The sequence below is a fragment of the Thermobia domestica genome, chromosome 14, assembly GCF_964235325.1.
Source record: "Thermobia domestica chromosome 14, izTheDome1.hap1.1, whole genome shotgun sequence".
Classification (NCBI taxonomy): Eukaryota; Metazoa; Arthropoda; class Insecta; order Zygentoma; family Lepismatidae; genus Thermobia; species Thermobia domestica.
In genome coordinates this window covers 84,319,655-84,345,933 of record NC_137467.1, presented here as the reverse complement: position 1 = coordinate 84,345,933, position 26,279 = coordinate 84,319,655, and the positions used below count along the sequence as shown (strand labels likewise).

Sequence of the window (26,279 nt, the reverse complement as noted above, 5' to 3'; positions counted from 1 at the left end):
AAAATAACAAAAATGTACAATTATATTTTACCGTTTTTTAAAATCAATTACTAGTGATTTAAATAAAAAAAATCGATTTAAATAAAAAAAAACAAATTATTTTTAAAAAATCGTGATTTTTTTCAACCCTGGTGCGTATGCTTGGAGTAGAGTTTATATTACGAGCAATCTGAAAAAATATTGCTTGGGGTTATTTTCTTATCAGGTCTTATTTTCAGGGAAATTGGGTACGTATACGAAGTTCTTTATGAGATTTTTATGTATCCTAGGATCGAATTTCATGGTCTTTAACTCAAAGATTTGCCTTCCACTATTGAGCCACTGTACTCTTGTAGTACATATGAATTATTTTTCGATTTCCTATAGGTTTGTATCATAGATCAAAAGTATGGCATTTCTTGCAATTTACTGTCGAGCTTTGAATCAAAGATTACTCTGGACTAAATCAGTGTTAGTATTTGAGATATAAATCTAATTATAAATTCAATTTGTAACTAACATGATTTAACCATAATAATACTAAACATATTTATTAAGTTGGTGTGATTGTAACGTCCGAAGACGTGCGTTACTTTGAAAGCTACTGTATGTGATTACTTAAAGTACTCTCCGATTGCTGCTATACAATTTTAACGTCGCTCAGACAATGATTCCATTTCATGATGAAAGTCTGAAATTTACGATGGTATATGACACTCTTCCGGTCTGCGATGAAGTATGAAATCCTCACGTTGCATCGCTCGATAATCAGGGTAATTCTTCCTTCGCAAGAAGTGATCGAGATGCCGAAAAGGTTGGTAGTTGGTGGGAGAGATGTCAAGAGAATATGATGGGCGGGGAAAGATTTCATACTATATTTTTGTCAAGAGTTTACTCCGTCTTGTGAGGGGACAGCTGGGCGCAATGTTGCCAGCTTGGGCTACGAGCAGCGGATTGGGCGATTTTTTAAGTGTCCTCGCTACCAAAATTTCAAATTGGGCGAAACGCTACTTTTTTGAGCTACTTTTAATTATCTGCGGGCTATAACTCTTAATAATACTCTACTTTCTTATTTTCATATGTCAAACCATAATTTATTAGTTTTATACAATACAATAGTTTGTCTGCTGATTATTCTATTCACAATGACCAATAGCTTTACTTAAACTAACATGTTCGATACTAGTTCAATTCTTGTTTTAGTACATTTTAATCTTCAGATCTGACAACACCAGCCTTTTGTTGAATTTGCGCTGTTGCAGTATCACTGAACGTGTTTCTGTTTCAGTTAATGCCTAGAGATAATAGTTGTAGAAAGCTGTATAAACGTGAACATCGTAAATTTAATTGTGTTACTGTATTATCGATACTAATATAATGTGTTACTGTATTGTCGATATTTACGTAATAAGTACCAAAATTCGTGGCTCCCAGATAAAGAATTTAGCAAATGAATTAAAGGAGCGAGGAATAATAGTAAAAACGCTTGCTGTAAACGTCGTACAGTGTATTTCAGAGCTCTCAAAACTGACTTAAGCAAATATATCTCCTTGGAAATCAGAAAGGTCTCCCATTTTATACTATCTGCCTAGTTCATTGTACAATGCGATTCTACTGTTTCTGGCGTAGTTTGGAGTTTACCGTAACACACCATTTCCAGTGATTTATTTGTGGATTTTGTAGAAGGGGGGAATTTTTATAAAGGATTGCTACTAAAACCTGAAGTTTAATTATTGTACTTTATAACAGATTATATAGCCTATGAAAGGGGTATTTTGCCTGGGAAGACTGAACTAAGAGACAAGGAAGTCAAAAACTTAGAAGGGGGGAATTCGCAGGCTTCCCTGGCTACAAATAAATCCCTGACCATTTCTAACAGTCCGAAATTGCTTTCGCCGCCTGCCCAATGTCAACCCAGACATCTGACGTATTATATATATATATATATGCGTGTGTGTGTGTGTGTGTGAGTGAGTGAGTGAGTGAGTGAGAGAGAGAGAGAGATTAGTTTAAAGTGTATAGTTACAAAATAATTCATTTTTATGTTTGGGCTACAAATAGTTCAAATTCACTATTTTGGGAGCACAATCTCGCTACTTTTTTAACCTTCAGATATGGCAATACTGACTGGGTGCGCATCATTTGTTGGCTACTACTGGATGCTTGCAATAAGTTTACAGTATATTTAACTGAGTTAAGCACCGCAGTGATGGCTTCACCTGGACGGAGAAAGACTATGGATTATCCCTAGACCACCATACGCCACCATACCAGCAACAACACCTTTTACAAATGGGTTGGTTGGATTAGAGCAGTGTTTCCCAACCTTTTTCAACTTGCGGCACACTATGGGTGAACTTGGATTCTCGCGGCACACTTATAGGCATTATTATTTGTAAATATAAAACACAGTGGTATTTTTTTGTGATTATTGATCTCCTCACAGAGAAGAAAGCTCTTTCACTGGTTTTTTTCCCTCTTGGTAAATCATTATGCTTATTTTTCATTCTAATTAGGAATAGAAAACAATTGCAATGAAATATTGGACTCAGGTTTTTAAAAATACGCTTTCTGTAACTGTACTTTTTTCAACATTAGAAATATACAGAACATTAACCTGGTATCAAACTTAAAATTGTAGATTCATAGTGGAGGTTCATAGTAATGTGAAATATAAATATACATTTTTCCCTACGTTTTGCAATTTGATTGCTATAAAATTAATGATTTTGTTTCGATTCCTCGCGGCACACCAGCGGCCCATTCACGGCACACCGGTTGGGAAACGCTGGGTTAGAGTTTAGCATGCTTTTCAGCATCGAGACGTGCACCTACAGCTTAACGTTGAATCTGAATCATATGAGCTTCCGCCGAAAATCGAATCCTTGTCTCTTACTGAAAAGGCGTACGCTAACCATATAGCTAAGAGGGTGCTCTTCTGTGGGTGGAAGAGTGGTTTCGGAAATCGTCCTGAAATCACAATCCTACCACTGTCCTTACTGTTTATGATTATTGTACCAGATCCATTTTTCATGAGATATGCACTGGCGCAAATCCCGAGGGGGGGATGAGGGGGACATGTCCCACCCAATCTTCGAACTGGAGGGACTGTCCCCCCCCCTAATAATCCGATTTGAAATGTGTTTTTTGCCTAAGTAGAAACATACCAATTATAAATATGCACGTATTCAGATTTCAGAATGTGTTCACCGCACTGATTTGTAATACTGATATGTACCACTACTTCATCTACATCACCTATATATAACAGGTTCATCTCAGAAATCAGATTCATCTACCGTAATATGAATCTCATCCACCCCCCCCCCCCCCTCTCAAGACAACTCTGGTCCCCTGATCCTCCACAGCATTATTTTTCAGCTTCACAAATATTTTGAACATCGCTTTAAAAAGTCCCCCCCCCCCCCCCAATGTTCAAAACAGATTTGCGCCGCTGGAGATTTGACACTCCTATGCAGGAAATGTTCCCAGTTATTCAGTACTCTTGGAAAACCACACCTTCAGGCGCCGTTCCTTGTTATCTTATGTCGACCAGCTAACAAGGAACACAAATGCTTTTTAAGCGCATCAGAACATGCTGTTGGTCATTGGCCGCAGGGCTCGTATTTCAGTGTTGTGTCATTGGCACGATGTCACAAATCAAAGACGCTTCGCGACTATAGTGCAGAATATATCAGTTGGGATTCATAAAGTAATATGATTTGTATTTGGGTGTTTTCAATGGTGGATTTCAAGCGAACCTGTCCAATAACACATTGCCTCCTGCCTGACTAGGCACTCCAGCCAGTTTTCTGACTATGTTCGGACTTCATGATGTAAAAAATGTTATATTTCAATTGAATCAACTCAATAATAGTAATAATACAATGTAGTCAGTCTTGTTTACTGCAACTATTTATTTTCTAGTATTGCTTTAAACAACTATTAATGTTATTTCTTTTCAATTTATTTCAGGATCGATGCTTATCTGCAGCATTCTGGTTTGCTGTACTCCTGAACTTTAAGCATATCTATCTCTATGTAGCTCCAGCATACTTTGTGTATCTGCTGAGAAACTTCTGTTTCAAGTATTCTCCACAGGATAGCACAATTCTCTGGTTCTCTTTCTCAGTATCAAGGATAACCAAGTTAGCGGTAATTGTGGGAACAGTTTTTGTTGTTTCCTTTGGCCCATTCGTCGCTATGAGTCAGATAGGACAGGTAAATCAATTTTTTTTTTATGTAAGATGCATTTTGTTTTAGACTTAAATTAATGTGTGAAACTGATAGCAAAGAACAGATGTATAGAAAAAATTACATGTATAGAACATATATATATATATATATAACAGTAAACCCACTAAGTCACTCATTAATAAATAAATCCTCACCAGATCTCTAAACCCTTTGGGCGTGGAAACTTGGAATTCTATACAAATATTGTCCTTAAATTCTAGGCTGTGAGTAAGATGGGCTTTTATGAACCTTGACCCGTAAGGAGGGAAATGGAGTTTGAATGTTTCGCCGTTCACTAGCGCCAATAGGGCTTCAAACCCATTGAGATTAGGAAATTGAAATTTTTTTCATATATTCTACTTAAACCATAATGTAGAAATTTGATCCATAATGTCAGTGAAAGGAAATTCAACGTTTATTCCCCATTTACTACATCTCTGGAACTGTTGGCTGTAGAAACTTGGAATTTCATACAAATGTTTTACTTCAGCGTAAGCCGAAGATAAGATGGAGTTCTGCGAAATTGTATTACATATAAGAAGAATAGAATTATGTTCACCAGATTTGCAAAAATATGGTGCTTAGGAAGTTAAAATTTTATTCAAATGTTATCTATGAAGACCAAGCTGTGAGTGAGACGGAGCCTTGCGAAACGCAACCCCAAGGGAGGAAGGGGGTGGAGCATTTTCTAATTTTTGTCAGATTGCCTAATTGGTAGGCCTAGAAACCCGAAATTGCGTAAAAATTATATCCTTGAACCCTAGGCTGTGGATAAGAATTTTTTTGCGTATATTGTTCCTAAGGAAAAGGGACAATATACTGGGGACTTTCAGTAAACTTCAAAAATTAGTCATCTATGCTTTAGGCGACATTCCTAACGTTCAAGATGTTTCTCTATATCCTCTGTAATGAACACTGGTTCCTTGTAGAACCACTCTTCTACAGCTTCAGAACCTGTCGATCCGAGTTGGAGAGCGTAGTTTTCAGTACTTTCTTGAATTAACCGAAGATGTGATAGTCATTGATGGAAAGATCTGAGCTGTTAAGATGATGGTCCATTATTAGCGGAAACGGTGCAGTGTGTCACCTATCGTGTCAGCCACGTGAAGGTTATTCTTTAACATGTAACATAAGAATGCTGTGCGACAGTTTTCTCATTTGCTTTGCGGAGTTTCTGGAGGATGTTACAATAACGTGCAGCGTTGGTCGTTATCGATGAAATATTTTGCTTGACACAACTTACTTTGCACAGGAATTGCTTCGCTCCATGTTATAGCCAGTTTGGTGGTATTCATCATACACTAGTATTGCGAGAAAGTGCTCCTCTTCGTGTAGAGATTTTGCATTGGCAGAAGACATTTTGTTGTGTTACCCATATATGAATGCGCGTAGTGCTGTTATCATTCAGGCACGCGTCAAATATTTCTAGTGTCGCCAGCTTTCGATGTTTTACTTGAACCGTCTTTATAGAATATGAAATTTAGAGAACTTAGCCTTTTCACTCAAAGGTATTTTAAACGGAGGCTATATCCCTCCATTACATACGAGCACACAATTAAAGGACTAAGAAAAGCTAGGATAAGACTTTTCATTTAAATCATAAAGATATACAGGGATTGGAACAGTTTTTTCTTTTCTTATTGGGCGGATTTTCATTTGTTTTCCTTACATATTTCGCCTACCTTTCGTACTATCGACATCATTGGAATACCAAAATTCCTTGGGAGAGTTCGTACTGATTCTGCTGCTGATTCTTTAAATTCTATGCGTGTAAGTACATTAGATCTGAAATTGTGTAGAATGTAAATTTATAGTGAAAACACTGTAAAAATACCACTAAACCGCCAATACGAACCCAAGGACAATGGGTTTTTAGTTTAACATCAGTTTATTACAATATTGGCAACTACCAAAATTCCTTGATTGGTATGGAGTTTTTGACCTCCGACGATGCGATCAACATGATGGTAGGAGAAATGTACGATGAAAAGAAAATAAAACCCGCGCAACACAATTTCTTTCTCTTTCTTTTTTTCTTTCTTTCTCTCTCTCTCTCTCTCCTTCCCCCTTCATTCGTATGTGTTCCATGTATCATAGACAGGTAGAAACATGTATGAAACTCTGTATTTCTTTATTTTACTCCAACTTCTTGCCCAATGAGATGACATGTCTAGTTTGTACATTGTAATATTACAATCAGCATTTTAATAAGAAAGTTGTTTTTCTTATATCTACTTTCAAGCTTTTATTTCCACAAATGTATATGTAGTGATTAACAAAAGAGTCAGTTCCAACGTTTGACAATTTTGAACCACACTGGTGGTACTAAATATAGATGCTTAGTCAGACGATTCGTCAACGGAGTTAAGAGAAAAGGGAAAGAAAGAAAGAAAAAAAAACATAGTAGATGGAAAGACATAGTTAGGTATCACTCTTAGGCAGTTTGAATGTTGTAATCGTTTCCTGTAACACTGAAATTGGTCGACGGTGATGCGGAATCAATTCTTTTTCTGTAATACAGCGTGTCCATACTTTAAAGTAGTATTACGTTGTTTTGAATAATGGTATTTAAATGAAGTTGGTCACATTTGAAAGAAAAAACTCAAATATTTTTACTATACCTCATAGACATTGAATGTGGGCCCCACGAATGGCGATGCAGACAATAAGACGATATTCCCATTCACGCCACACATGCTCCAATATACCTGATGAAATGGACTGGATAGCAGCACTGATACGAACTTGCACTTGCAGCTTTTGAGGCAATGGGAGTACATAGACACAATCCTTTACGTAGTCCCATAAAAAAAAGTCACAGACCGTCAAGTCAGGAGACCATTTGTAGAAGACATTATCATCATTTCCGGCACGTACAATCCATCTTTCTGGAAACTCATTCAGATGTTCCCGAACATGCCAGTAAGGAGGTGCTCCATCTTGTTGGAATATAAAGTCATTGCCTTCTTCTTCTTCCAATTGTGGAAATAACCAATTAGTGAGCATGTAAACACAAGTGTGCTCACCAATTATTAAGCACAAAGTAAACATGAGTGAATTTACTTTTTGTGTGTTTGATCCCGTCCATTGACATTGTTGTCTATTGTTGACACGCACAAAAATATTTGAGTTTTTCTTTCAAATGTGACCAATTTCATTTAAATACGTTTATCCAAAGAGACGTAATATCACATTAAAGTATAATAGTATTTTTATGGACACGCTATATTTTATTTTATCTTCTTCTTTGTATACTCCGTTGAATAGTCGTTTAAGGTTTGAAAGCTAATGTCTATATTGAATGCTTTCGATATGTTGCGTTCATAATTAACATGTGATTAAAAGTTGGAACTTCTAATCCAGAAGCTTGTTGAGTTATGGCACAGATTTCTGCATACCTAGTATTAGAAATTGACACGAAAGATCTTAAATGTAATCGTTATTCACAGAGGAATGCTATATAGAAACCTTGTTTGTTTGTTTATAGTATATAAGAAACGTAACTATACATGTACTTCATTAGGATGAATGAATTATTATTTCACATATAGTATTGTTTTTATGTTTATTTTGTAGGTACTGTCACGATTGTTTCCTTTCAAGAGAGGGTTATGTCACGCATATTGGGCTCCAAACTTTTGGGCGTTGTATAATATTGTAGACAAGACTGGTGTCGTTATTTGTAAGTGTTTGCTTAAGTTTCTACGTGTAATATGTGTCTGTTAGGAGTGTGTGTCACCGTTAGAAAAAGAAACGAGAGTAGATACAATCTGTTTCGTAACAGTGTATTTTTGTTACACATACAGTAAAGTAAGTGCACCAATAGCTGACGTTGACCTAATGCCTGACACTTTTAGTTTTAAACCTTAGACCACGTTTCCACTTTACATGAATCTTGTAGCTGTCATAAAAAAACCTTGCTACCCGATCTTTCTATCTACTGTTTAGATTTTACAACTTCTTGTAAGCAAGAAAGGTATCACCACCCATGCAGCACTGCAGCCTAGTAGACAAACAATTAACCCCCTCATTAAAAAAGTGTATTTTGTCGTACTCCCCCTCCCTGTCCAAAAGAATCCGTTGTTTCGGAAGCGGCAAAACTGGTTTTTCCTTTATGTCAGCGGGAGAGCCATAGCAGGTAGCAAGCAAGACGTCCCAGAAAGTTGGACACTGTTCGACTCTTTGCAAGATGGAAAAAATGTTTTATGACCCTTACAAGACTATGTGTACACGGTGAAATATGGTAGGGCTTCAAGATTTTCTTTTATGACAGCTACAAGATTCATTTAAAGTGGAAACGTGGTCTTAAACATAAACTTATTTTTGCCTGTGATTCTATTTTCGAACGAATAAATTCGTGGACAACTTGGCAGCATTAAAGTCGATGCAGTTTAGATGCGCTGTGATAAATAGGTTAAGAGTGAAATTACGTTGTATATATCATGGACTATGTGAAACAAAACGCTGTTGTTAGTATTTAAATATTAAGGGTAAGTAGACTTCCACACGATGCTATGCGTAAGTGTCTGAAGTCTCGTAGAACGGCTTTGTCCGGCGTCTGTCCGTCTGTTGACATGTACCAATAGCAGAAACGGTCAGAGATATCGAAATGCGATTGCTTCAATAGATTCAGCATCCCAACAATAGGATCCATCTCCTCCGTTAACTCTATTCAAACCGAAAGTAATTCAAATTAGTCGTTTGCGGTTTAAACGTTTATCGTCATAGAACGAAAACGGTAACAGATAGCGAGAAGCTGCTTTTGGCAAATGATTCAGCGTCTCAAAACAACGTACCATGATTATCTCGAACACACTACCAAAACCGGGAGTGGATCAAATTTAATAATATTACTTACGGTTTGAATACTGATATCCACTGACAAGGAAGCTTTTTCTGGTGTCACACGAAACGTGGAACGAGACTACGGTCAATCGATTTGTGTTAGTGTACGCATATTTTCATCGAACTCGCTCCATATTTCGTCTCATTATCCACAACGTGCTTTTTGTTGGCAGTGCCCCTACTCCCTCCCCCCCATAAGTACGACACGGTTGCGATCGAGAGTTTTTCCCGCCTACGGATTTTTGCGTTCAGTAACACAAATCGATCGACCATAGTCTCTTTCTACATTTCGTGTGACACTAGAAAATGTTTCCTTGTAAGGAAAAATTTTAAGTGATATCAAGATGCGATTTTTTTTTCAGTCGATTAATTATTCCAAGAATAGGTCCCATCTTTTTCATGAATCCTCTTTTCAAACCGGAAGTGTCTCAGATTAGTCATTTCCGGTTTCAACACTTATCGCCATAGAACAAAAATGGCAATAGCGGCAAGCGATTTCCTTCAATCGAATCATTTTCTCCAGAGAGCATATTGTCACAACCCGCAACACACTACCAAAGCGGAAGTGATTGAAATTACTACTATTTCCGGTTCCAATATTCATTTTTATATGCCAGGCATCATAGTGTAGTAGGGGAGCACAGCCTATAATGACCATTCGTCTCTTGTACTTGTACAGGAATTACTGATCAGTGCAGTAGACGCCCAGAATATCATCCATTCTATTATGTTGTCATTAGTATACCATCAGGAAAATGAGCAAGTACAAAAGTGAGTATCCGTGCGTCACACAATAGACAAGGTGTACATTAATTACCCTAGCCTGCACAATCACCTATACAGTCCGTTATTAAGAACTCGATTGCATGGCATCTGGTTCGGTCTGTTATTTTCAGCCTCGGCAAACTGGAAGATCCACGGAACGCTAACCTCCAGGATGTCACCCGGCAGTTCTACGACTGTCTTCATACAGGAGTATAGGACATTGCAGCTGGAGAAGGATACATAGCCATTTGATACCATGTACATTCTGTTCATAGGTGCAAGACCTGTATACGTGATCATTTATAATATTCAACTTATAGTGTGTGTATAAAATATAATTTACGTGGACGGTGTTTATTTTATATTTTCCACTAGTATGTATTGACTTGTAATGATTACTTATCATTTAAAAGCAATGGAACCCATAATGACGTTTTGTGGTTAAGTTTTAGGTATAAAAAAAGAGCAAATATTATTATCTGTATGGTGCATTATGGAGCGTTGTTTTACTGGTATATTTCACAAACTTTATTGTTCGCGTATTCAGGAATATTCTGGACCTTCCTTGAATTACTTCTTGAACCACTACTTAGTTCATGCTTTTCCTCTTGTATTCAAGAAAAACAATAACTTCAGCACATATAGTCGAAATTACGTAGATTAGTATGCCTCTTATCCTCTTTTGAAAGTTGATAACTGTATGCAGTATTATTTGCTGTAACTTATAATGTAGTCCTATTGCAATGTAAGCTACCTTTATCGAAGTTTAATTTAGGGTCTTACTGCAGGAAGATTCGTATATTTGTCTTTCTATAAGCGAATATTTGTTTTAAATATAGTTTGTGGTTAAATGTGATTGTAGTCGTTAAAGAAGCATTTTCATTCGTAACTGGGAACATAAAATTTAGATTATAACGTTCTTCATAATGATATCAGTTTGCAAATAAAATAAAATAAAACAAAACAGTATTTGAGGAAGAACATGATCAAAATGTAATAAAACCACAAAAAATAATAATAGTTTGTTTATCTGTAATTTATGTTACATTAGTGGTATTTACCTTTTTTAGTGTAGTTATGCCTTATTATTATTTTTCTATCCGTAGGCAAAGCTTTGGGATTCAATATAGAGTCTCCATCAGCAGTCATGACAGGTGGACTCGTACAAGAGTTTAACCATGTTTTATTACCTTCAGTAGAACCAAAGACTACTTTTATTTGTACTCTAGTCTCCATTTTGGTAAGTATTTGGTGTTTATGAACGTATTTAGTGTATCCCTTATTATAGGAGCGAGTTCAGATCATGAATATTGGTTCTACATAGCGGCTGTCATATTGTCCGAATTTTATATATGGTACCCTAAATTGCTACGCTCGCCTCTACATTTCGTTACACTCACACAGTACTCTTATTGCAATCCTTTGGTCGGCGTCCACTCATCCTACCCTCAGGCCATACACTTAACCATGCCTTAATGTTCGCAACAACCAGAACAGTGATATTTCATTGACTTGATTCCTGTGAAGTTTGACGCAAGTTATTTACTCCGGAATTATTTCTTGAACTGCTGCCTTTCCATATTTATTTTTCTTCCTGTATGTGAGAAAAAGATAAAATCACTTAAAAAAATAAATAGATTTGTAAGCCATAAGATAACTAAATTATAGAACAGTGTACAATAATAAGGTGGCTGCTATATTTCTTTAGCAAATTAACAGTGTTTCCATATCCATTGATATTGAATTTGATAGAAGTTGTGAGGCGCTCACTATGTCGGCTGCTGCGGAGATTTTGGTGTAGTATTGACAAATATAGGAATTTCATTTTTCCTGTAATTAATTATATAGTCCCATTGCTTGTCTAGGCTACCTTTACCCAGATTTAATTTTGATTCCTTCGTCCTTATGATGTGGGATTTATAAACTTGCTTTTCTGTAATTGAGAAAGATTTGGAAAGTTTTCGTTTCTTTAATCAGGGTACACCTGACTCATATTTTAGTAGGTAAAAATATCAAGACTATTTTTCAGTCCAGGACTTAGGGAAATAGATTAGATTTAATTGTATCTAAAGCCGTTTTCGTTTTGTTTCTACAAAAAAGTGATTAATTGTTGCAAGAACAACTTAAAAAAGGAGCTAGCATTGACTCATTTATCTGGATGTGCAAATTAATGATATCAGTAGATAGCTATATCTATAACCAACAAGTGGTTGGGACAGTCGGTGAACCGAACTCAGATGTTTTTGGCGTGCAAAACTGTGGCTGAGCCGAACCAAACAGAGCCTATCCCTGGCCGAGTAAAGTTACCAAATATAGTAATCTTTATTCCTTAGACAGAACACCTGGAATGAAATTATAAGCTCCCACATAGCAAAAAATGAGGTGTTGAAACAACACAAAATGATTACCAGTTTAGCGTGTTACGTGTGTGTTAATTCAACACCAAGGATATCGCCTTCCGAGCATAACAGAAATATCTAGTTACTGGCTGTGAGTATTTGCATTGGTTTTTATAGCTTGGTAGAGCAAAGCTTTACGCAGTATATTTGCATTCACACCAAGAAATGAATAGCATGGTATGTTTTACGTAATCGGTCACAATAGTCTTATAAACCTATGAATTGTCTGACAACAGTTACATGGATAGCAGTGCTGCCATCTATTTTCCATATGTTATTCTTATGTCTTAGCACGTAAGAGCAGAAGATGGCAGAATTGTTACTAATGTAACTGTTGTCAGTTGCAAAACTATTATTGTGACTGATTACAGAAAACGTAGAACGTTATTCATTGTTTAATATAAATACCAAATATACTGCGTAAATCTTCGCTTATCCCAAACAATAAAAACCAATGCAAATTCTCACAGCTTGTAACGCGTTATTTCTGATATGCTCGGAAGGCGATGCCCTTGGTGTTGAATTAACACACAAGTAACACGCACCAGTCATTTTGTGTTGTTTCAACTTCATTTTGTGCTGTGCATATGTTTACGCCGGGACTAAAAATTATACGTATAAATATCCAATTATATCGCTAGGTGGGCATTAATACACAATGTAATAATTAGGAAACTGGACTGGCTCCGAAAAAAAATAAATAAAAAATTCAATCAATTTACCTGAGTTTATTTAAAGTAGGAATCTCCTGTGCACGACCTGTGAATCATAGAATGACTTCTGAAACTCTTAGGCGGTAATGGTGTTCAAGGTCCTCATCACTGCTTTCTGGATGGTAGATACATCGTCAAAAAAAAAAAAAAAAAAAAACATCATTGGTGCTTTTATTTTTGCGAAAAGACGTAAACACTGGGGACAAGTCAGGCTACTTTGCGAGATCTCGTACACCCTGTGGAAGGGTGTTACAACTCAAGAAATGGAAATTTTGAGTTATTATCGCTCAAAAGAGAATAGAGAAGAGAATAATATCTCTACCTGGTTGTATTTTCGCATAAACGTAACTAAACAAATTAACCCCTAGATGGCAGAAATATCAGTATTCCAGGGAGCGATATTGGTACAATAACAGACTTTAAAAATCATGTTCTCACAAATGTGTAACTCTGACTTGTAACAGTCTTCCACCGGGTGTGCGGCGGGAGACCCGGGTTCGATTCCCGGCGGGAGCTCATGTGATTCGGATTCCACGTTAATCAGTAGGTCCACGTCTCATATAGCCTCGCTGCTGAACGGGACGTAAAACTCAAAATCAATCAATCCACCGGGTGTGCGATATGGTAACACTTTTTTTTTGGGGGGGGGGTCAAAAGCTGACGAACAATTGTTACGTTGTGTGCTGAAGCAGTGATGGACTCTTTCCAGTTTTTGCTTCTCTTTTAAGGAGTGAGGCACCAAATATTCTCACAGCTTTCGTTTCTTTGATCCTGTTATTATTTGGCGATGGGTCTCCTTATTCACTCCTACGAGGTCTGATATTACCCTGAATCTTACATTTCGGACATTCAAAATAATATCTCGAACTTCAATCTTCGAAATTCGTCAATCATTTTAGTTGTTCTGACAGACCTGATTGGACAAGGGCTCTTGTCATCTTCGACAGACTCCCTGGCAGCAGTGAATCTCTTATGCTTTCAAAAACACGGCAACGTGAAAGGCAATTGTCCTCATAAACTTTCTTCAATATTTCAGATGTTTCTATTGGAATTCTCCCTAGGTCTGCAAAGATCTTAACATTCACCTTTTGTTCCAGTATTGAAACGGTGATGAGGTATCACAACACAGTCTGTCCTTAGTCATGTCATACACCGCACTTGCGACCGTCGAGCTGGAAATTTCTGTACGTGTTCTGAAGGTTACACACCAGATTCACCAATATGAAGAATTTTCTTGTCGAAACTAACTTCGCAGAAAAAAAAAAAAAAAAAGAAAAAAGCAGCATCGTTTCCTAATTGTCGCACTGTGTATATGGAAAATACATAAAACACTGTAAACCACTAAAATTTATTTCTTTGTACAAAAGATTATTATTTTTTTATCTCTTCTTTTCTTTCAGCCTGCGTTAGTGAAATTGTGGTTATGCCCAGCAAATCCATTGCACTTCGTACGGTGCCTAGTGTTGTGTGCATTTGGTGCATTCATGTTTGGATGGCATGTTCACGAGAAAGCAATACTTATGATGATCATTCCACTGAGGTAAGTTATGTTACCGTACTTCGTTTCTTGCCAGTACGTAAAATTATTAGATGATGTAGAATTGTCAGTTTGCTTTACATCAATTTATTGTTTCCTATCCATTTCTCACATTTCTCAGTAAATAAAGGATAATCTCAAAATTTATCTGCATAACTACAAGTAACCGAACTTTTATAAAAACTCCTTTAAAAAATGTTACCGTAGTATGACAACACTGGAAAAACCTTTGTGTAAGCTTTCTATTGGTGTCTAAACTGGTTTGATGCAGTTCATAACTGGGTAAACCTCCGACAAATGCATGTAGTATGAAGTCGTTATACGGAACACACACACACATCAAATTAAACATTTAAACGTAAAGTTTTCTTACAAATTGAATAAATCTTTTATCGAAACGTTGCTGATGGTGAGGACACTGAATGGCGGTGCAGCATATCAAGAATCCTAGTGTATCAATGGTACAACGTTTTAAATGTGAATGCAAAAATGTTGAAGACGATCCAAGGTCAAAACTCTCTTGAACGTCAAGGAGTAAGGAAAATATGGAGAAATTTCGTGCACTGGCGAGAACTGGTAAGACATGAAACAACGCAGCATCTGCCAACCATGCTTCAGATAGTCAAAGAAAAGTTTGCTAGTTACTGTAATACGGGACAACTTCCTTTAGTACATTGTGGTGGGCAATGAAATTTGGCGTTCAGTAGTTTCATACGATGATTTTACACAACATTCGTGTCTCACGTTTACCGAGATCCAAATTGCATCACACCGGTTTAAACAGGCGGTTAATTTGATACATTTTGAGCATGAAAAGACGTTGGCAACATATGATGCCTTCAAAACTGAACACTACAACAGAGCATTGTTGAACTAAACCCGTAGGACTAAATCAGTGAGGTTTAATTCACCTTGTGAAATATATGTATGTATGTATCGGGTGTTCTAAAAATGGCACCCACAGACCACAGAGCATTATTCTACAAGTCAAAACTAACTAAGAAATATACATATTTGTATACCTTTCGGGTCACTGTCTGGAAACGCGAATTGCATTATGTAGCAACGTCGCATACAAAGAACTATAGAGTAGCTCTACCAATCCATCAAATATAGGGTGATCAGATGTACTGATTTTCGCAATACAGTACTGTTTTTCAAAAAGCTGTCCCGCGTGTTGCGAAGATGCCTAGAAAATCGAGAAGTGTCCTTCATTTTTTTAAATGTCCTGAGTTAACTTATTACCAATATTTTAATATTTCATTCTTTGTTCACATTTTGAATTACAAGCACTCATTTGCTGAATGATGAGCCGCTGTTTTTTTAAACACATTTCAAAAGATTAGGAAAGGAGAACAATCAACAAACCATTGTTTTACAATACATTGTTTTTACTGAGAACGGCTTGTTAAAATATCGGTAAGGTAGGAAGTTTCTTTTTCAACTTGAGACTTGGTTAGCAACACGCTAACTGAGTTAATAGAAGTTTTCTCGTGCCGGTCCAGGTTTTTCCTCATTCCTTAAAATGATCCCGAATTATGAACCGTTCATAATCAAAGCATTTGGAGTTGCGTTGAATTCTTTCAATACTTTTGTTCGCTATTTTTTAACAGAAATGAATGATTAACTTAAAGGTAACGTTAAATGAAATAAGGGTATGCGTATTGCCGACACAGTATAGTATCATATACTATTATACTTGTGTCCTACTTTTCGCTTATCAGAATCTGGTCACCCTAATCAAATAGTTACAGGGGGCGCGGTGGCTCAGTGGTAGAGTATTCACCTCCGTTGCTTGGGGTCCCTGGTTCGATCCCAGCTCGCGCCGTGTGGACTTTGTGGTGAACAAACACCGTGCTCGTGGGTTTTCTCGGGGTTCTCCCGTTTCCTCCCACTTTCTTCATTCCACCATTTCATTCATTTCTCATCATCACCGTCTCCTTTAACCTAACCGGCATAAGCATGGGACGTAAAACTCAGAAGATTTAATTTCATTTTTTTTTTTCAAATAGTTACATCAATTCTTTCCAGATGGCAGTGAAATTCAATATATATAGATTGAGATTAGCATCACTTATTAGTGTAGCAGTCGATGTAACTGCTTGATGGATTCGTAGAGTAATGCTAATGGTTTCAGGTATATTTACAACGTTGCCACTTAGTGAAATATTGATTCCCTATAGCGGCTAAAGGAGTCCCCAGAGGATATACCACCATATAACATTTTCGGTTTATTTTGACCTGTAGAATAGTGCTCTGTGGTTCGTGGGCGCCATTTATAGAACACCCTATTATATATATATATATATATATATATATATTTTTTTTTTTTTTTTTTTTTTTTGAGAAAACCTTTTTTAGCAATTCGGTTAACCCAGAAATCTGTTAATCGGAATTCGGTTAAACGAGACTGATCTATCTTTATATATCTTTTGGAGTGAAAACTCTATCTCTAGTAATGATTTGTAGTACACGCTATAATAAACAAATCAACATATTAAAAGCAAAGCGCTTGCCGCCACACTGAGTTAGCCCGAATTAATTTGATAAAAAATTTAACTTCCAACAACGAGTAATATTCATTTATTCTGTTTAAATTTACAAATTGTAAAATTTAAACGTGGTACTTGATCGATATTGATAGAAAATAGGACTTTGCTATTTTAGGCATTGATATTTTTTTTTAAATAATAACTTTTAATAGTAATTGGTATATTGTTGAAACAAATACTGTGCTATACAGGGTATCCCACATAAAACCGGTATTACTCACTGTTTTTCACTTAAAATACATTTTACATTACCTCATATGTAATATCGCAAGGTACAGACTTACAAAACATGTGTCACTATATTATTTTATCTTATGTATAGTTCCTATATAAAACTTTCCGGTTTATAACAAATTATGAAAGTGCCATCCACCAACATCAAGACCTCACTGTGCTGGTAAGAGCACGTTCTGAGAATCACGTTGTAATTCTTTAGGAGAGATTTTATATATCTCGTTTGTAATGTTCTCTTTCAGTTAGATTATATTCTGAGGGTTATTAGCGTACAGTTTACCTTTCAGAACTTTCCATAAATAAAAATCACAAGATGTTAGATCCGATCGCACGAAATGGTCGTAAATAGAGCTTTTTTTTGCAGACGATGGCATGTTGTGCGGGATACACTAACTTGTTGAGATAATCTCCTTATCGATTTCTTGAGGATATTCAGTATGTCACTGCGAATTCTATTTATCATTGCCGAGGTCTTCAGTGTTGGTCGCTTACTTCATCACATTCCCAACAGATCCTGTAGTTCTCCATTTTTTATACTGATCTAGAATTGTACTGGTTATGGAAGGCTTAATACCATTGTATATCGCTACAAACATCTCTTTAATCTCGTTAATGGAGCGTGGTTTTACGTAAAATTTTACAGTATCAATTTTGAGTTTAATTGCTAACTGCACAATTTCTCCATAACAGTTCCGTGGCAATTACTTTTAAACTTTCTAGAACGTCTCTAGAAGTAATGCGATATTAAAGTGTACCCAACTATACTTACCTGGTAAGCAGTGAGGCCAACACCCATTTAATTAACGACAAAATGGAAGTGAGGCGTACCGATTTTAAGTGGGACATCCAGTATGTCAAAAATTGACCTAATCAACCGAAATTGTTATGAAAATAAATATAATTTAGCACATCACTCAGTAAGTTCGTAAGATGACATAAATGTCGCCACTATTCACAAATCCATTTGATGTTTAGGAAATCTAACCTTCAAATGATACTTGTCACAATTTCACAATTATCTGACGTTTAGTTGACAAGTTACAGTGGTTTTAGTGACAAAACTTCCGTAGTTTTCAAAACAATGGGAAAATCTGAATTTCGTGTGTTGATAAAGCATTGCTTTTAAATGGGTAAAAATACCGTTCAAGCAAAGCAATGGTTTGACAAGTGTTGTCGGACTCTGCTCCATCGAGACATATGATAAAGAAATGGTTTGCTGAATTTAAACGTGGCCGTGCAAACACCCGTGATGCTGAACGCTCTGGTCGCCCAAATTCGGCAGTTGTTCCAGAAAACAAAAAAGTCCATAAAATAGTTTTGGCCGATTATAAAATGAAGTTCTATGAGATAGCTGATACCTTAAAGATATCAGAAGGCAGTATGTTCACCATTTTGCATTAACATTTGTCCATGAGAAAGCTGTTCAAAGTGAGTAACGCGTTTGCTGACAGTCGACCAAAAACAACGCGTCCACGATTCGGAGCACTGTTTGGAGCTGTTTCAGTGCCATAAAAAGAATTTTTTCATGCTGTATATAACACTGGATGAATCATGGATCCATCACTACACTCCAGAGTCGAATCGGCAGTCAGCTTAGTGGACAGTAAAAGGCGAAAGCCGCCCAAAGCGATCAAAACGCAAATGTCAGCTGGTAAGATTTTGGCCTTCGTATTTTGGAATGCACACGATATTTTATTCATCGATTACCTTGAGAAAAGAAGAACCATCAATAGCGAATGTTATATGGCGTTATTGGTGCGTTAGAAGGAAGAAATTGCTTTAAAAAAAAATCAAATGAAGAAAAAGTGCTTTTACAATGCACCATGTCACAAGTTGATCGCAACAATGTCAAAATTGCAAGAATTGTACTTTGAGTTGCTTCCCCATTCACCGTATTCTCCAGATCGGGATCACAGCGACTACTAGTTGTTTGGACCTAAAAAGAATGCTTCAGGGTAAGATATTTGGCTCCAATGAAGAAGTTTTTGCCGAAACTGAAGCCTGTTTTGAGGCTAAAGATCTACAAAAAGGCATCGAAATGTTCGAATAAATGTATCACTCTTGAAGGAGACTGTGTTGATGAATAAAGTCGAATTTTGCCTAAAAGTTGTTGTTTTATTAGTCATTCTACGAACTTGTTGAGTAATGTGTTACGCAATACAAGGTAAGAAGTCATATTCTTTGTAACAGAATTTACATACAAATGCAAACTTTAACCTGTTTACGATAATGTATCCATATTTTACAACGATCTTGTTCTAGCGAAATCAATACACCACATTACTAACACAACTTAGGATCTTTGCGCTCTGCAATTATTATACTATAATTTGCTTTTATTTATTTTAGCATACTTGCTGTGATATGGAAGAAAGAAGCTCAGATATATTTAATACTGGCAGCAACTGGACATTACTCTTTATTCCCGTTAATCTTTACACCGTTCGAACAACCTTTGAAAGTTTTACTATTTCTAACTCACTGTGCGTATGCATTCCTCAGTTTGTGTCGTTTGTTTGATGTACAGAGGAAGACGTTGTGTTTACCACTTTTGTCATACTGGGAATCTGTGTATGTGTTGGGACTAATTCCATTATTTTTGTACGAACATATTGGTCATTATTTGTTAGGTCTCAATACAAAATTCCCGTTTTTACCTCTGATGCTGACGTCTGTATATTGTTCTATTGGAGTGACATATTGTTGGTTGAGATATTATTATCATTTTGTAACTATCAATGGGATGATTCATAAGCGTAAAATTCATTAAAAAATGGGAAAGTGAAATAAAAATAAATATTAACTTTATTTACTTTGTGTTTATTGAATACCGAGCTTCTATTACTCGACTCAGCAAGCATTTTGCGTGTGTATGTAGGAGTGAGTGCGTGGCTATATCTGTGTGCCCATCTATTCCATGACGATTTACGTAAAACATATCCGATTTTAAGAGGCCATATCACGGTGAAATTAAAATACTGCTAATTTTACAGTAATTATGTGATATCTTCAAATAGATAAAATATAATCGAAAAGTGGAACAAGAGCTCGCTAGACAATATGATTTTACATGAGATACCCTTATCATGCCTTACTTATCTGCTTTCGATTTCCAGCCATTTAGAAAATCGGCATTTATTTTCGCGTTTCTAAATGGTTAGAAACGGAAAGCTACTAGGTGACTCGTGATAATGGTACCTTATGCAAAATAATATTGTCTAGGGCGCTCTTGTTTCACATTTTAATTATCTTTTTTCTATTTGAAGATATCGCATAATTACTGTAAAATTAGCGGTATTTTTATTTCGCCGTAATATGGCCTCTTAATAAAACTTAGTATGGGGATTTCTCCAGTTGAAATCTATCAAGAACAAAGGGTACAAGAAGGTAAAATCTATCCCATGCTGTAAGTTGGCTCGTTCAAGGTATGTCAAAAATAACAGTGAATGTAGTTACACAGTGCCATATATCGATGTTGTATCCATTTCAACTAGTAAGCCTAGTAGCCTAAACCTTTGGTACAGTCAGTGTCGAGTTTGAAAGAGTTGTGATATGGCCTCTTAATAAAACTTGGTATGGGAATATTTCTCCAGTTGAAATCTATCAAGAACAAAGGGTACAAGAAGGTAAAATCTATCCCATGCTGTAAGTTGGCTCGTACAAGGTATGATCAAAAAATACAGTGAATGTAGTTACACAGTGCCATCTATCGATGTTGTATCCATTTCAACTAGTAAGCCCGGTAGCCTAAACCTTTGGTACAGTCAGTGTCGAGTTTGAAAGAGTTGTGATATGGCCTCTTAATAAAACTTAGTATGGGGAGATTTCTCCAGTTGAAATCTATCAAGAACAAAGGGTACAAGAAGGTAAAATCTACCCCATGCTGTAAGTTGGCTCGTACAAGGTATGATCAAAAAATACAGTGAATGTAGTTACACAGTGCCATCTATCGATGTTGTATCCATTTCAACTAGTAAGCCCGGTAGCCTAAACCTTTGGTACAGTCAGTGTCGAGTTTGAAAGAGTTGTGATATGGCCTCTTAATAAAACTTGGTATGGGAATATTTCTCCAGTTGAAATCTATCAAGAACAAAGGGTACAAGAAGGTAAAATCTATCCCATGCTGTAAGTTGGCTCGTACAAGGTATGATCAAAAAATACAGTGAATGTAGTTACACAGTGCCATCTATCGATGTTGTATCCATTTCAACTAGTAAGCCCGGTAGCCTAAACCTTTGGTACAGTCAGTGTCGAGTTTGAAAGAGTTGTGATATGGCCTCTTAATAAAACTTAGTATGGGGAGATTTCTCCAGTTGAAATCTATCAAGAACAAAGGGTACAAGAAGGTAAAATCTACCCCATGCTGTAAGTTGGCTCGTACAAGGTATGATCAAAAAATACAGTGAATGTAGTTACACAGTGCCATATATCGATGTTGTATCCATTTCAACTAGTAAGCCTAGTAGCCTAAACCTTTGGTACAGTCAGTGTCGAGTTTGAAAGAGTTGTGATATGGCCTCTTAATAAAACTTAGTATGGGGAGATTTCTCCAGTTGAAATCTATCAAGAACAAAGGGTACAAGAAGGTAAAATCTACCCCATGCTGTAAGTTGGCTCGTACAAGGTATGATCAAAAAATACAGTGAATGTAGTTACACAGTGCCATCTATCGATGTTGTATCCATTTCAACTAGTAAGCCCGGTAGCCTAAACCTTTGGTACAGTCAGTGTCGAGTTTGAAAGAGTTGTGACATGTTAGTTGGCTTCCAGAGGCTGAAGAGTGAGGACGTGTTATGAGTGTCTGTCGCACGCCAACATTAAGGTTCTAAGCTGCAAAAAAAAGTATCAAAAAAATCTCACGAAATGTCAAAATCAGTGTATGACGATGAAGCGGTGGGATTGAAGACTGTTCACAAGTGGTATGAGCGATTCAAAAGCAGCAAGGAGCCGGTTGAAAACGAACAACGATCGAAACGTCCTTTGACGTCAAAAACAGATAAAAACGTGCAGAAAGTGGTACAAATGATTTCTTCAAACAGGCGAATGATAACTCGAGAATTTTCTGAAGACCTAAACATCTTGTATAAGTCCATGAAAAGCATTTTAACTGCCGATTAAATGAGCAAATAGCTTCCTTCTTCGCCACCACACCTTGCTTTTGATCCGCTAGTTTTTGGCCGATCACATCTGTCCTGTGTGTCCACAATCTCTGTGTGCTCTCCAGATATAGCACCATGTGACTTCTGGCTCTTCTCAAAAATTAAAACTGTGCTTAAAGGAAAACGTTTTGACACCATTTCTGACATTGAGAGGGCCATGACAGATGGGCCCTTGCAAAAGAAGCCTTCCAGAAATGTTTCCATTCATGAATTCAACGTTGAGGTGAGTGTCTTGCTAGCCAAGGACTATACTTTGAAGGAGATTAAATCAAATTCCATGTAAGCTTATTACTTCGTTTCTAATAAAATCATTCACCGTGTTTTTTGATCACTCCTTGTGTACGAGTGTATACAAAATGATTTTCCAATATAACTACGTAAATATTATTCGATTTTGTCTAAACATAGTGTATATTTTCTTTCGAGTATCCCGAACCTTCGGATTGCTTGTAGTTGAAATTAGTCAAGGATAAGCGGGTTGATTAAATGATTTGCAGATTACCGTCCCTTTCAGCAGCGAGACTATATGAGACGTAGGCCTACAGTTTGACATGGGACCCAAACCACTTGAGCTCTCGATGGAAATCTAGCCTGGATCTCCTAGCCAAAGACACGTACGCTAACCATATCACCACGAAGGATGTCGAGGATAAGCGGAGAATAGAAGTTGGTTAAGTTTCTCCAAACTTGGAAGTTTCCTTATTTAACCCTAGAAATGCAAGCTACCTTTATAAAGAATCATAACAAGGTGACATTCTGAGGTTCATATGTGTTTTAATTGTAATTTACACTTCCGTAAAATCCGTATTTATTCGGTATAAGAACTTAAAATTTTTTCTGTGGATTTTGCTCAGCAAAGGGTTTCTAAATCTGCATTACTGCTCCCAAAATCTGAAATTGAGGCTAGGGGGCGGATGACTTCTAAACGAACGCCCCTCTCTAGCGGCAATCATAAAACTCTAGATTGCACCTTGTCATGTAGTTTTTCTTTCTTTCATTTCGGATTCTTTCATTCACTAAAGATGTATATATGAAGACTGAGAACCAACACTGTATCAACGAATGCCTGCGATATTTCAGAAGCACAATTTAGCAAAGAACCCTTTGTTTGTTTCCTGAATACAACACAAAAACTTGTTTCCATGATAATTCTTTTATTAAAAAAAAAATATTAGTTCTATAAGAAGTTCAACCTTCGACTATGACACTTTCTCGCAAGTTAACTGATAAGCATTTAAACAGTACAATAAACGTTGAAAACAAGGAAAAAAAGAGACAAAAGAATTTGTAGATCACCACATTGACCTGCTGTAGCCAAGGGCGCCCATGTTGTGGTTTCCAAGGGGGGGGGCAAGTATAAGCAAAGTTTCAAATATAGTTTCAAATTTTGCTGTAACTAATGTAAAAATTCTATTAGGTTTTCTTTATTCCCAAGTACATTTTCCTCTTGGGAGGGGGGGCAGCGCCCCACCTTGGCCCCCTGATGGGTGCCCTTGGCTGTAGCCATGAGAAATCAGAACATTCACATGGAAGAAAATAGTCTTTTGAATGAGAAGAACTTTTTGACCATTTTCTTTCTCACATTTTTTTTTTTACAAGAATGAAATTAAATAAAAATAAGTAGCTATATGTTTAAAACAAGTCTTAAAAAATACACGTGTTTAAAACAAAATGTTTAAAACGTATATTTAATTTGTTTAAAACAAAATCAATTGTTTAAAACAAGTATTAATCATTTGTTTTAAACAAAACAACCCTGTTTGCTACACAAATAAGGAAGCTTCCAGAACGGTGGCAAAGGTGCATAGACATTGCCGGGAATACCTCTAAAATAAATTGTAATCGTTTGTTCAATAAATGGTTCCTGTGGTAACAAATTAATTGTGGTGCCAATCATTTCTGAACGCCCCAAGTAATACATTATTTTCCAATAACCTGCTGCAGTTTTCACTTATTTGATTTTACATTTGATCGTTCCTTAACGTCAGCACCACACGTTCAATTACCTTTCCCAATAGTTATAGATTCTCCTTATTATTTTACTATAACAATATATGTATGTAGTCTTAATGTTAGTACACTAACTAATAGTTTACTAATAATCTTCTTTATTAGTGTTTTAAGTTTTTTTTTTTTTTTTTTTTTTGCGATCCTTCTAAATCAGAGCGTTCTCACAATCATTCCAATTAATTTTACCAATTATATCAACAAAATACAATAAAAAATATCAAACAATTTTTAGTATACATTTATTGGTTAGATACATAATGCACTCTGAATTTCATGAATAAAAATTTGTTTTTTTACAAATGGTTACAAGAAACATAAAAGTGGCCGTATCGCTTTGTGGTAAAATGTTCACCACTGGTGCACAGAGTCCTTGGTTCAATCCCAGCTCGAGTTAAGTGAACTTTGTGGTGAACAAACACTGCGTGCGTGGGTTTTCTCGGGATTATCCCGTTTCCTCCCACTTTCTTCATTCATTTCTCATCATTACTGTCTGAAAAATAGTTTGACCCGACCACACTGTTCAGACAGAGGTTTTGAGGTTTACATCGGTTACAAAAAATAGAAAAATAATTTGATCTCGACACATTGTTCAAACAGAGATTTAATTGTCTGTTAAGTGATTACGAGTACTTTCTGACTGAGAAGAATCCATCGGGAAGTAAACCTAAAACACCAATAAAAAAGGTTATTAGTAAATTAAGTTCTGCATTAACATCACTTTTACAATATACAGTATATTTGTTATATACTAAAATAATAAGAGAAATCTGTAACTATTTGGAAGGGTAGGCGACCATAATTATCGGTAAAATATTAAGCAATTATCTTAAATTACCAATGTTGAGAGAGACAAAAAATGTGAAGATCTTGTGAGAAATAACTTAAGTTATCTATCATTGTGTACCCCTCGACTAATTTGAGGTACTACAATGTGTTTCATATATTCGATAAGCATTTTATTTTATTGGATCAAAAGATCCAATATATTTCAATCAAAAAATTTCTTGCACGCCTTTTATTTGGAGACCTACATATAGTGTAGCCAAACCCAAACTATCACTTAACTCAGTATGATGTGCTTATTTCGTACAAAATACGAAAACTCGATTTACGGGCCGTTCAAAAATTTTGTGGCCCCTGATCCAAATACTAATTACACTAGTCAACAAGATTTTGGCACAGAAATGAAAATACCTCATTCTGATAGAAACTTTTCACATAGAATTCGAATCTGCAATCACTTTTTCTCCATCACCCTCAGTTTCCCCGTGGCAGACGGATTTTCGGGAAATTTGCCCTCAAATTTCCTTTTTTTATTTTTTTTTTATTATTTTTTTATTTATTATTATTATTATTATTATTATTATTATTTTTACAATTTTTGTACCTGTAGCTCAGGTACCCTTAGGTATATAAACACATAAATTATATTGTATGTTAGCTTGATTTATACGTAGTAAGCCCTCTAAGTTTCATAAGAATCGCATTATTCTTTCTAGAGAAATAAATGTATTTACATAAAAATATGCCAATGTACTGTTCATTTTACCATATTCATTAGTGCAGATAAAATCACATATAATTTCCACGAAAATTACAATATAAGCACGGTTTGTACCTCATTGGACTTCCAATAAAACATATTTTCAATGATGTGTATACCGTGTCACCATTTTTTGTATGAGGGAATTTCTAGAGGGATTTTGTTGGAAATTCCCTCCAAAAAGTAGTTTATAAGATCTTTTTGTCACAACTTGCTATTTGTATATAGTCATGCAGAAACAGGAACTGCACTAAAACATAGTTTTATGTCTACTTAATAAATAATGTTAATTTTATGTGAATCGCAT

At 36.1% G+C, this 26,279-nt stretch overlaps 1 protein-coding gene across 1 annotated transcript in view; it reads left to right on the top strand.

The window, feature by feature from the left end:
• xit (ALG6/ALG8 family glucosyltransferase xit) overlaps positions 1-20,068 on the top strand; it is a 44,346-nt gene extending 24,278 nt beyond the window's left edge. The window contains exons 4-8 of the mRNA XM_081738642.1: positions 3,955-4,200; positions 7,792-7,897; positions 10,932-11,065; positions 14,338-14,477; positions 19,610-20,068. Coding sequence (XP_081594768.1) covers positions 3,955-4,200; positions 7,792-7,897; positions 10,932-11,065; positions 14,338-14,477; positions 19,610-20,030 — 1,047 coding nt within the window. The 3' untranslated portion in view covers positions 20,031-20,068. The remainder of the gene's footprint in view (positions 1-3,954; positions 4,201-7,791; positions 7,898-10,931; positions 11,066-14,337; positions 14,478-19,609) is intronic.
• Positions 20,069-26,279: the final 6,211 nt, after the last annotated feature.